At 38.2% G+C, this 13,135-nt stretch overlaps 1 protein-coding gene across 5 annotated transcripts in view; it reads left to right on the forward strand.

The window, feature by feature from the left end:
• Positions 1–13,135, forward strand: part of triob (trio Rho guanine nucleotide exchange factor b) — a 152,778-nt gene that overhangs the window by 76,578 nt on the left and 63,065 nt on the right. For all 5 annotated transcript variants that reach the window (XM_073871877.1, XM_073871873.1, XM_073871874.1 and 2 more), the window contains 4 exons: positions 277–399; positions 482–673; positions 4,402–4,571; positions 6,905–7,079. In XM_073871877.1, the coding sequence (XP_073727978.1) occupies positions 277–399; positions 482–673; positions 4,402–4,571; positions 6,905–7,079 (660 nt within the window). The remainder of the gene's footprint in view (positions 1–276; positions 400–481; positions 674–4,401; positions 4,572–6,904; positions 7,080–13,135) is intronic.

The raw sequence follows: 13,135 nt of genomic DNA on the forward strand, positions 1-13,135 counted from the left end.
TTTTTGGTTCCTCAAAGATTCCTTGAGTCAAAGGTTCTTAAAAGAATAATGTCTCTCATATTTTTTCAATAGTCTATTGAATCTTTGATCACTACAGAGAGGTTTTTGTGAAACAGTAGGTGCTTCAGATGTTAAAGGGTTCTTTATGGAACCATTCAGCCAGAAATGGCTCCTCTATGGCATCGTGAAGCACCTTTATTTTTATGAGTGTATGTGTTTTTAAGTAACATGGATAAACTTTCTTCTCTTTCTGATTCATGTACCTCTCTGATTTAGGTCCTAGATTGGATTGAAAACCATGGTGAGGCTTTCCTTAGTAAGCACACAGGTGTGGGGAAGTCTCTCCACAGGGCTCGGGCACTGCAGAAACGTCACGAAGACTTTGAAGAAGTAGCTCAGGTAAGTAGGAACATTTTACGTTTCAGACCATAAACATTTCCTGCATGATCATCCGATCACATTATTTGTGCTCATCTCTCAGAACACCTACACCAACGCTGATAAACTCCTAGAGGCTGCAGAGCAGCTGGCACAGACGGGCGAGTGTGACCCTGAGGAGATCTATCAGGCGGCCCATCAGCTAGAGGACCGCATCCAGGACTTCGTAAGACGCGTGGAACAGCGCAAAGTCCTGCTCGACATGTCTGTAGCCTTCCACACTCACAGCAAAGAGGTTAGAAATGCTACACTTCAGCTTGACGAGGTTATGTGCTTTAATTCTCATTTTTGGGGGCGGAAAGTCTCGTACTTTTATGGGCAAAGGTATTTATAAATACAAGACAAATTTTGGACCAGAGCTGTGGTCTAGTGGTTAGCACACTTGCTCTAGATGCATTAAGCCTTAGTGTTTATGTGGGAGATGTGGGTTTAAATCTGGCCCAGCTTACATCCCAATTTCTCCCTATGATTTTCTGTCATCTGTGGTCACCTTGTGTTTACATCCAGTGTAACGTATTTAGGGTAAACTCCCCTTCCATTGAGCACTAGCAGGCAGCTGCAGGATCTCTTAAAGGGGCCATGAAAATCTGACTTTTGCCATGTTTCCCCAGTGCTTCTATTAACCTAGAAAATGTTAAAAGATCAACCCAATAACTTAGTTTTGGTAAACCATTCTTTACAAGCACATGAAAAAATAGGTCCTATGATGTCATAAAGAGCTCTTATTATAATAATACCACCCCTTAATCTGCACTATCCAACCACAGCATTGCCATTTAGTGCAGAGAAAAGCACAATTGAGTTTTAATTGCACCATCATTGTAATAAGTGTTTGAATTTCATCAGCTCATTTGCATTTTAAATGACACATGCAAAACGGCACATTTTTGCACACACCTACAAAGTGGCAATTTTAACATGCTGTTATAAATTATTTATATGGTATTTTGAGCTAAAACTTCACATATGTGCTCTGGGGACACCAAAGATTTATTTGTCATCTTCAAAAAGTCTTGTGCCATGGCCCCTTTAAATACGGTAAGCTTCGCGTCGGGTCCTGATCACACTGTCGGGGCTTATTTCCCAATAACTACCGGCTGCCTCTACATTATCCCGCTTATTACACGGCTACTTGCAACATAAGAAAAAAACTGGACATGAATATGAATTTGAAACATTTTATTGGCATATTTGTTTTAAATTAACATTTTTATCCTTCCGCGAAACTTTGCACAGATGCATAAAATGATCGTAATATACCTTATTAAGATCCTCTGCTTCATACTTGTCTGTCTCCATTTTTTTCTCTTTCAGCCAGTCTTTGAGAAGTTTTAATGCCCATTCTGTTTATTTTTTTTGGTGTTGGCTTCGTAACTGTCATGCTCTATTTTGTCAAGTTCAGTCTCAGTAAGCTCTCTGTGTCTTGTCGTTGTTCGTTCTTCTAGCCACTGTTTAAATGTTTTGTTTTTTCCGTACATGTTAAAATGAATGTCAAAATGTTCCATTCTTAATTGTGGTGGTCCAGTGTTTGTCACAAGATGGCTCCAAACAGTAATCTTTGTTGGCGCGGAGGGATTTTAAACATACAAGTAGTCCGACTATGCGTTATTACTTTGGAGCAGTTATTATTTGAAAAGAACGAACCTGCAAATGTCTCAACTGACCAATCAGAATCAAGCATTCCAGAGAGCCGTGTTATAAACCTAAATAAAATTAAATCCTAATTTCTAATTCTAATCAAATGACTTCAGGACTTCAATCACCTCAAAAAAGCTCAAGATGTTTTTCGTGCCAAGAGAGGTCACACTAAATACTGACTGATGCCTGAAGAAGACATTTAGTGAAAATAGTTTGTTTTTAATTTTGGATACATATTTCTTGTATTTTTATTTGTATCTTAAAAAAATAGTGAAAAATAAATATGGATGGACATTAAAACTTTGCTAAAACAACAAGGCTTGTGATGGTGGACGAAGACTTTTGCACAGTACTGTATATATATTTAGAATTTGATATATAATTACAGTTTCCCACGGGTCCTTTAAATCCTTGAAAGTTTGTGGATCTAGGGGAAAAAATGCAAGGCCCTGGGAAGTTTTTGAAAATATACATACATAGATACAGATCATTGAAAGTGCTTAAATCTATTTTAAGTTTTCTGGAAAAAAATCCATATTATTCCCTGTGTAGTGTAGAATAAGACTTTTTTAGCACACGTGCTAAACTGTTTACTTTAAATTTATATATTTCTGAATGCGAATGTTGATTCATACCAAAATGCTTTTTTGCATAGTTGCGTTTGACACATGAAAACGTCTCGGTTACGTATGTACCTGTTGTTCCCTGAGAAGGTAACGAGACGCTGCGTCTCCCTTGCCATACTTCCTGCGTCCCTGTAACGCCGTCTTTGGCAATATTTCAGATAGCGATTTACTTCCTGGCTCCCGCTTCACCCTGTCTTTGTCGTTAAGCCTCACCATTGGTTGAATTTGATATACACATTCAGACGCACTTACCCCCAAAGTGTCACCGCAGTGACGCAGCGCGAGTTCCCTTGAGAGGGAACTGTAACATTGTATCTTAAAAGGTAACACGATGTAACCTTGCTCTCACTTGAAATGTGTCCCCACATTTAGTCCTTGAATTTGAGGGCATTGGACCTGAAAAGTCCTTGAAAGGTAATTGAATTTGAAGTTAACAAAGGTGTGGGAACCCTGATAATAATATTACATACACATATATACACACACACAGATCGATAGATAGATAATATATTATATACAAATATATTCTTGTGCGAACACAAACTTTTATTTTTTATGCAATTAATTTTGACAGCCCTAGTACGAATTAAATATTATGAATTGCTTTAATACACTGTAAAAAATAGATTTGTTGGTTGCCTTAGTTATTATTATTATTATTATTATTATATTTTTTTTAGTTAATTCAACTTAAAAATATTAGTTAACTCAAAAAAGTTGCGTAAACATTGTTGTTTCAGCTAATATTTTTGGAAATATTATTATATTTGAGGAAATTAGTATTATCTCAACATTTTAAGGCAACCACTTAATCTTTTAAGTTAAACCAACTTTTTTACAGTGTAATAAATCCCCTTGTAGTCTTATTTGTGAGTCTTATTTTGACTGTACCCCTAACTTAGAGGCTTCTAAGCAAAAAATATGAACATGTAGCCACTGTCTCTACCATCATATACGTGGACATATAGATATTTAGCCACTGTTTTGGACCTCAATGTAAGCATTTCCTCCTTCTTCATTTAAATTCCTTTAACAGTCAATGATAATGACTTGACACTGTATACATGATTCGTGCTATACTTTATATGGGATAACAACACTATCTTTATGTCTCCATATGGCATAATGTTAGCCATCTGCTATCTAGGGCAGGCTGGGTAACAGACATCACTGTATCTGAGAGAGGTGTGCATTATGATAAAGGGTTAAAGGCTTGAGTTTTGGAAAAAGAGAAAGGTGGAGTTGGATAAAGACAATGGGGAGGTGTGGAAGGAGGTGGCATGACCTGCTGTGGCAAGAGACACAATCTTTAACATGCCAACACAGGCAGATGGCTAATCTTGTGAGATCACCCAATACCAAGAGCTTTCACAAGCAATAACAGCACCAACAGTTTGGTGGCAGTCTAACTCTGTATGTTTGTGTATGAAATACAGTGACCCCAAAAGGTGTCTGGCACTACACGCAACATCATAATGCATGAGGGTAATTTGTTTAGATTGCATTAGAAAGAACCAAACTTATAATAATTATTTAAAATAATTATCTCACACACATGCATTCAGATTTTCCACACATTTATTAAATATCTGAATCTATTTGTGTGACACACCATTTCCTCTAGATCTAGTGGTTAACCGACCGGTTTATACGTATGTCTGTCATCTGATTGGCTGGTAATGACATCATTGCTCCACAGTTGTGGACGTGGTTGGAGGAGCTTCAGAAGGAGTTATTGGATGATGTTTATGCCGAATCAGTGGAGGCGGTGCAGGAGCTCATCAAACGCTTCGGTCAGCAACAGCAGACCACCCTGCAGGTCACCGTCAATGTCATCAAAGAGGGAGAAGACCTCATCCAGCAACTCAGGTACTGACCAATGAGAACACATCACTGGTTATCAGTACAACATCGACACTAACACACTGCAAGTCATGGCATGTGTCCGAAATAGCTCCCTATACCCTTAAAGGCGGAGTGCACGATATCTGAAAAACGCTTTGGAAAAGAAAGTCGGGCTGATTACCAAAACACACATTAGCCAATCAGCAGTAAGGGGCGTGTCTACTAACCAACATCGTTCTCTGGGTTGCCTATGTGTGGGGCGGGTCTATCAACAGAAGGTTCAGATTCTATTGGGGTAGGGGCACGTTTGTTTAGGTGATTTCAAATGTTAAAGGACAAGTTCGGTGTTTTGCACTTGAAGCCCTGTTTTCAGATTGTTTGTGGTGAAGTGGAACGGGTTTGACTGGGGTTTCGACATTTGCGGCTGCCCCGAGAACTTTTGGGTGTTTGTGTTTCGGCTCCTACCTCCACAATGGGTCCAATGGTGCACTGGAACAATCCCTTCCAAAATGCATCAAACCCTCGCCCACAAAGACGTGACACCCACCGAGTGGCCAGGGGTACTCAATGATATGCTCACACAAAAATTGCGTTAAAAGATGCTTTCCAACAGCTGTTTTAGCATTCGTTGTTAACTTGTGGACCTATTTTTCCAAACGCCTCACACCCGTACATTCTTCCGCTTAGAGCTTGAATAATAGACACTCCAACCCAGTTGGTGGCGATAATCCACCTTTGCCAATTGCAAGAATACAAACAAAGTTCCCAGCGCGGAGTAATACCGTACCTCACAGCACAACTAATACAAGTCAATGGAGTTGACAAAAACTAAGATAAAAACCTGTTGGAATGCGTATTTTGCAGCGATTTTTGTGTGAGCATACCAGTGAACACCCCTGACCACTCGGTGAGTTTCACGTCTTTGTAAACGAAAGTTTAATGCATTTTAGGAAGGATTGTTCCAGTGCACCATTAAACCCATTGTAAAGGTAGGAGCTGAAACACAAACACCCAAAAATTCTCTGGGCAGCCGCATATGTCGAAATTTCAGTCAAAACCGTTCTATTTCATCATAAACAATCTGAAAACAGGGCTTTAAGTGTAAAATACCGAACTTGTCCTTTAACATTGGCTTTCAGAGATCATGGACTCTACCTTTAAATAGTGCACTATTTGAGGGAACATCCATTTTTGGTGGTGTCCGAAATCATAGTGGACACCATTGAGTGCACTCGTTCAAACCCACAATGCACCGCATTAATGAGCGTACCACACTCAAAGCCGAATTAATTCTTGCTTCTCTTCCTGTGACCTCAAGTGTCTGAATTCACTCATTTGAGTGAACTCTATTAGTGGACAAATGTAGAGTGAATGAGGGGATAGGGAGCCATTTTGGACACATCCATGTTTTATGTAAACCCTTGTGTAAGCCATTTACTTGATGTTTGTTGTATAAAATACATGCTACACCCCTGTATACTGCATTTTTAATCTGTAATATTATTCAGGTGTTTTCAAACAGGTTTCCCTGAACACTCCCTCAACTTGCTATTGGTCAGCAAACATATAGCGCCACTCCTAAACTTACAGCATTAGTTTAGTCCGTTTTTTTAGTCAGGATGCTAAAACAAATGTCTAATAGCACCAACGAGCCACAGTTATAATGATTTTTAGGGAAAACGGCTTATGAAAAATTGCCCAAAACCCTTCTAAAACCAGGCTGGTACACCATCTAAAACCATCTTGGGAGACCAGCTAACACCAGCCAACCAGCTTAGGCTGGTTTCAGCCTTTCTTTTTTAGGAGGGTGCTTTCGACTACTTTGAATTCAGACATGCTACTTGCCACGCATACTGATTTTCGACTACTATACAATTGAAAGTGGGAGATTTCGGGCACAGCGATAGACTCCTCAGCCTTTAGTCATAAGAAACCCCAGGCCAACACTACTCTATACACGCAACCACATGTGCACAACTGATAACCTACAATCATTATCGCAGAATAAACCCAGACAGGGTGACAATTATACCACTTATTACACGGCAAATAAAGAAATATGGTTTCATGAAGTATTGATTTGAGTTGAAATGATTTTGTTAGGGATTTAGGGAACACGCAAGCTGATAAAGTTTATAGTCGAGGGAACACGCAAACTGATAAACCACATGCCTTGAATGCACTGTAAGTTGATTTTTGTGATATAATAAACCGAAATGAATAAACGTAACGCAATAAACATGAATTCACTGTAGTAATAATACACCCGACAGCAGAGGTATGACGTACATAGATTATTTTTGCCAGAGATTATGTGTCTCATACATATCTTAATTGCTTTTTCTTCTCAATCTCAGAGATTCTGCGATTTCCAGCAATAAGACTCCTCACAACAGCTCAATGACTCACATCGAGAGCGTCCTGCAGCAGTTGGATGAGGCTCAGGCTCAGATGGAGGAACTCTTTCAGGAACGAAAGATCAAACTAGAGCTTTTCCTGCAGCTCAGGATCTTTGAACGCGACGCCATTGATGTGAGTGCACGCTTTACACCACATCTGACACCAATGGGTCTATGTGAACAATGGATCAGTGAATTTAAATTGGTTGTGTAAAAAACATAGAAATAAAAAATACAAACTGTTCATAACGAGGACAGCATCACAAATAGATGCATGAGCTTTAAAAATGGAGGGAGCCACTAGGGCTGTCACGATTATGAATTTCGTCTGACAGTTAATTGTCTAATAAATTGTGACGATTATGACGATTAATTGCTTGTTTTAGGACTTTGCCAATTATAACGATAATTGTCTTTTTATGGCTTTGACATTTAATTCTTATACATTTTTTGTTTTGTTTATGAAATCATTTTCACACATTGTTGTGATTATTTAAATTAAATATTTTGCAAGGTTTACTTGGCAGTAAATATTAATACACACAACACATATTTAAAAGTAATTATTTAATATCTTTGCTGCAAAAAAAAATTCTTCCAGATCCTTAAAGTGCTCATATTATGACTGCTTTTCCACAGGTTAAATAGGTGTATGAGTTCCATAAAACATGTTTCAAAAGTTGTTTGCTCGAAATAGCTTGTAGGAAAAGATTGTTAGCCATCTCTAGTAGCCTCTGTTTCAGTGCAGTTCAGATTGAGCCGTTTTGAGCTGGTCATTACATATTTACATTGTAAATATGTCATTACAAATGATCTATTACTTATTGCAGATTCAGGTAATGCTGGGGCTCTAATTATGTTGGATCTTAGTGCTGCTTTTGATTTAATTGATCACGATATTTTAATTAATCGTTTGCAGCACGTTGTAGGGCTGAGAGGGACGGTTTTAAAATGGTTTTCCTCATATTTAAGGGGGCGTTCAATCTGTGTCAGGGTTGGGGATTTTTCCTCCCGGCCAGCTTCTCTTGATTGTGGAGTACCTCAGGGTTCAATTCTGGGTCCTATTCTCTTTTCTTTATTTTTGTTGCCTTTAGGCCAAATTTTTAAGAAATATGGTATATTTTATCATCTATATGCTGACGACATTCAGATTTACTTACCGATTGGAGCTGGAGGATCAAGCCCTACTTTATCCCTGGTTGCTTGTTTAAAGGAGGTGACTACTTGGTTAGAGCAAAATTGCCTGCAGTTAAATGCAAGCAAGTCTGAGGTCATGGTGTTTGGGATGAATAAGGACGACATTAGTTTAACCGACTTCCTAGGTACATGGGAAAATTATGTTCAGCCTAAAATAAGAAATTTAGGTGTAATCTTTGATTCTGCACTTATGTTTGACCATCAGATTAAAAACGTGGTAAAAAATTTTTTTTTCAGTTAAGGACTATTGCGAAATTAAAATCGTTTTTGTCTGTTCCTGATCGGGAAACAGTGATTCACGCATTCATTTCCTCACGCTTGGATTACTGCAATGCTTTATATTCAGGCGCCAGTCAATCTCTTATTTCAAAATTGCAGCTGGTTCAAAACGCTGCAGCGAGGCTTCTTACTGGTACTAAGAAAAGGGAGCATATTACAAGGATTTGGTGGTTAAGAACTCTGGTAGATCCCAAAGGTCTTTTAACTGCTTACTACTCTATGTTTCAAGAACTCGTCTTAAGACGAAAGGGGATCGAGCGTTTTCAGTCGTTGGCCCTAGGTTGTGGAATGCTTTGCCTCCTGATATTAGATCTGCACCGTCAGTTGATGTTTTTAAAATTCGTGTGAAAACTTATTTGTATTCTGTATCTTTTAATTCTTGATGCTCTATTGTATTTTGTATGCTTTTTCTTGGTTTTAGTTGTACAGTCCTTTGGTCTACGTTGTAGTGGAAAGGGCTATATAAATAAATGAGACTTGAGACTTATGAGTTGCTGCTCCTTTGATCACGCCCCACTACTAAAGTCATGTGCGCGTGCATAGTGATATCGTCAGCAGTACAGACCATACTGTGTTATTATTTTTTATATTATTATTAACGGTTTATGTTGCCAACAGAGAAATCAAGCAAAAAAGTGTCACTAATAAGTACACTCCAGGAGAAGAAACTCATGACACACAATGATTCCAGAGTAAATTGTGATGTAGCAGTTTCAACAATACACTCGTTTTCCCTGGACAATGCCAACATATTCCCGTTATAAAACATTTTCAAATGCATTATTTTCGTAAATGAAAGAAATTTAGACCCGGCGGGGGATGTATACTGCTTGTGGACCACGTGCCAATTGCTAGAAGCTAGCGGGAGGTCCGGACCGTATCTTGGGAAAGTGATAAGAGACTCGGGGGTACGTTAGCCTCATCAGAAAAGCCAGGTCGGTAAGGCCCGGTCTCGGTTAGTTTGGCAAAACACTTTTAGTTTGACAAAGCACTATTACTTAGTTCATGAAGAATTGTAAAATAATAAAGCCGTTAAATATTTTTTTTAACTTTCAAAACCACGCTGCAAACTATCTATCCTGCAAAAAATATCTATATAGCCTGTTGTCTACAAACAATAATATTAACATTACTATACATTTAAAAGGTATAATTTACGGGATTAGCATCAATGTGGTCTCTGTTTTGAGATACAGATGCTCTAGCATCTTAAATGTAGTATTTTGTGACAGAAGATGACAACATGCAAAATATAAATGTGACTTCTTACCTTTTGTGTTGATATAACGATCGCGAATCGAATCAAGTCTGTTTCAGATGTGTGAATAATCCATGAAAACCATCTAGAATACATCCAATGACCATTTTTGTCCACAAATGTGTATAATCCGTGAAATATAGATATATAGTCTGTTGTTTAGATCAGATTTCGCATGAACCTCTTGTAATAGAAAATAATATGGCTTACAATCTGAGGACTATTTACGTCGTAACAAACTGTATATGAGATAAAACTTAAGTTTCCAATAAACACGCGTTAAAACTTTGTTTTTAAAAGTAGGCGGGAGTATAATCCATAATATCCAAACAGCGCTGTTATTTCCTTGAGTCATGATATCAGCGAAGTGACTGCTGTATCTCACTCAAAACAGCATGGATGGATTTTTTTCCAAGTTTGTATGCGTGTGGAAGCATCAGAGACACAAATGAACACCCAAAAACCCAGAAAGAGTGAGTTTTTCATAATATGGGCACTTTAAGAATAGCATCCTTCACTTCCCTAAATTTGGAATTGCTGTTTTGGAAATGTATGTTTTACCTGACAGCTCGTACTACTAATCAAAGTTTTGCAGTATTTCTTTAAATGCTGTTTTTTCCACTGTATTGAATGGCTTTGCAATGTATCACGTACAGTTTAAGTTAAGAAGCGCCATCTGATATTGTCTCATTTATACAGGCACTGCAGCTCCCCCTTGTGTTTTTTAAAGAGATGTGCAATCATTGCGGTAATCTGAAATCAAACAATCGTGATGAGACAATTATTTAATCATTGTGACAGCCCTAGGAGCCACTTCCCATATCATGTTGTAAGCATTTAAAGGCCCAGCAATCTTAATGGTATTTTAATGCAGATTTCTTACTCATTTGTAGAAATGTAACCAAATTAAGATTTAAAAAATGCAGGTTTGACATGCCCTCTTCATCATCTTTAAAAATCTTGTATTTTTGACATGCATCTGTAGTATACCTGTAGTTGAAAAGACACAATGCACCTGATGTTGGTTCAATGCTTTCAGACTGAGTGTGCTGCGCCAATAGTTTCTACACGATTAAGTGGATTTTGAATGCATTTGGTGGTGCATCAGTCGTACAGAACTTGCATCCCACTCCCGAGTCCTTGAGCTGATCAATAAAACACGGCTAAAAGATAAAAGCCATCGATTTCATCTCAGGGATTCTGATCAGGAGCCTAAAACAGAGAATAAGAGGCATCATGGTAGTTCCTCTCACAGACTTTACTCTGAGTCACGGAGGGTTGGGACTCTGGATGTGTGAAAATGAGTCACCATTCTGTCAAAAGGGTGTTTGACAAGCCAACAGCTTCACCTATCAATATCACTTTCACAGTTTTCTGTAGGACAGCTATAATAAAGCTCTCAATAACATGAAATAAGATAGGATATTTTTTTCTTTCTTTTTCACGCCATTCCAGCATCCATGGCTATATTCATGGAGAACTGGTTAATCCATACACAAGTTGATCCACACACACATTGGGGAAAGGGGCGATCTCCAAATCACCTCACTTGCATGTTTTTGGCCTGTGGGAGGAAACAGGTGTACCCGGAGTAAACCCACCCTGACACAGGAAGAACATGCAAACTACATATAGAAAGGCCACCTGAACTAGCCGGGGCTCGATCCGGGGACCTTCTTTTGCTGTGAGGAAACCCACTGAGCCACTGTGCCGGCCCCCGTATTAAAATTTCAGAAGTAGGACAATTTTGGGACTTGAAATGGACATCTCCTCCGTGCAACCTATGTGATTTCAAGTTATAAAAATTTTGTGAGAATGCAAAACATTTTTTCAAGAAAGTACAGTGAGTTTCGATATCTTGTTATCTAAGTCGCAAGCTCCACTTCCTCAGCTTATTATTACGACCATCAGAAATCCCATCATGCTTTGCCATTGACCTCGTGTGGCACTGATCCCAACTGACTGCTTTGTTCATAGGAAACCTTATATGAAGTTATCAGAGTCTATAAAACACACCGTCTCTCCTGGAGTTAAAGGGATATCGCCGTCTGTAACATAACACAATACAGATCAAGGGGTGTCCCATTTCACGGGTGGTTTTGAAGGGGCGCTCGTGTTGCATTGATCCTTTGCTGATTGATAAGAAATTGATAGTCCCTTGTTTATACAAACCGCATGTACATTTTGATGGAACTTGAAAAAAAAACATACCCAGACAGTGTAGGTGGATTTCTTGTATATTATGTCTGGTAGGTGAACCCAGATGTGTTTGTACATCAGATGTGGGGTTGTTATACAGTTAATATTATTACTCAGAGCAGGGCGGGTCGACGCTTTAACTCAAAGCTGCAGGACGCCAGAGGGCACAACAGTGGGTGTGTGATTTCCCAAACACTCCTCTTGCATATCGGCCAACATGATTCCAGCCTCCTTCCTTGGAGAAAGCGCTCGTGTTCCTGCTTTAGTTATCATCTGCATTCGAGACAACTGAGAAAAGATGCTTGTGCTTATGAGATGAATTCAAACCCACACATCTGTACAGAGTGAATGCCGGAGACTTTTCAGAGGTCAATTGGTGAGATTATGTAAGGATAAGCTGTTTAAATTTTGGTTTAAACATTATCTCGCGCTGTATCAAGGACACATTTTGTTTGTTTAACAGCTTTTTTGTTCTCTGTATTGTTTTTTAGATATTCAGTGAGCAGTAAATTGTTATACTCTAAATTATGTTACTCATGTTTTTATTATTTTCTTTACAGTCTCTTAAATTGGTTTAACTTTATCTGTTTATCAGTACATTTATAATTTATTGGCATATTTTCAAGGTAGGTTAAAATTAAGTTGAGGTTGTGAATTGATTCAAGAAGGAAATAGTACGAAATCCGAGAGAGGTCGTGTACTTTATTTTTGCTTGCTTGTTTTCTCATGATCACAACTTATTTTCTCATTATCTCGAGATAACAAAAGTTGTTTTTCTCAAGATCTCGACATAACAAAAGTTGTATTCTTGTAATGTGATTAAAGCTTACATGTACTCAATAGAACGTGTTGTTTTGTTGTACTGTAGATAGCAAAAGCAGATTTTGTTAAATTAGCATGGATGAACAAATGAGATTTTACTTGCATCAGGGATTCGCTCAATCTGAAACAGATATGCAATAGTTGACAATTCGATAGTGGTGAATTTAGGGACCGTCTCTAAAGTAACTCCATGATATATAAGTTTCTACTTTAAACAGCATTTAAATGGAATGACGTAAAGTCAACAAACAGTCACAACAAACCAACTGTAAAGTGTTCATGTGGTTGTCAACTATAATGCACACTTTTTAGATTTTTGATATTTATTTAAATAAACTTTTAAATACTATTGAAGATAGAAACGTGTACATTATTACTTTAGAGATGGTCCCTAAATTCACAAACATCCAACTTTATTTATTTATTAAGTCGTA

This window comes from Misgurnus anguillicaudatus, chromosome 10 (assembly GCF_027580225.2).
Source record: "Misgurnus anguillicaudatus chromosome 10, ASM2758022v2, whole genome shotgun sequence".
Classification (NCBI taxonomy): domain Eukaryota; kingdom Metazoa; phylum Chordata; class Actinopteri; order Cypriniformes; family Cobitidae; genus Misgurnus; species Misgurnus anguillicaudatus.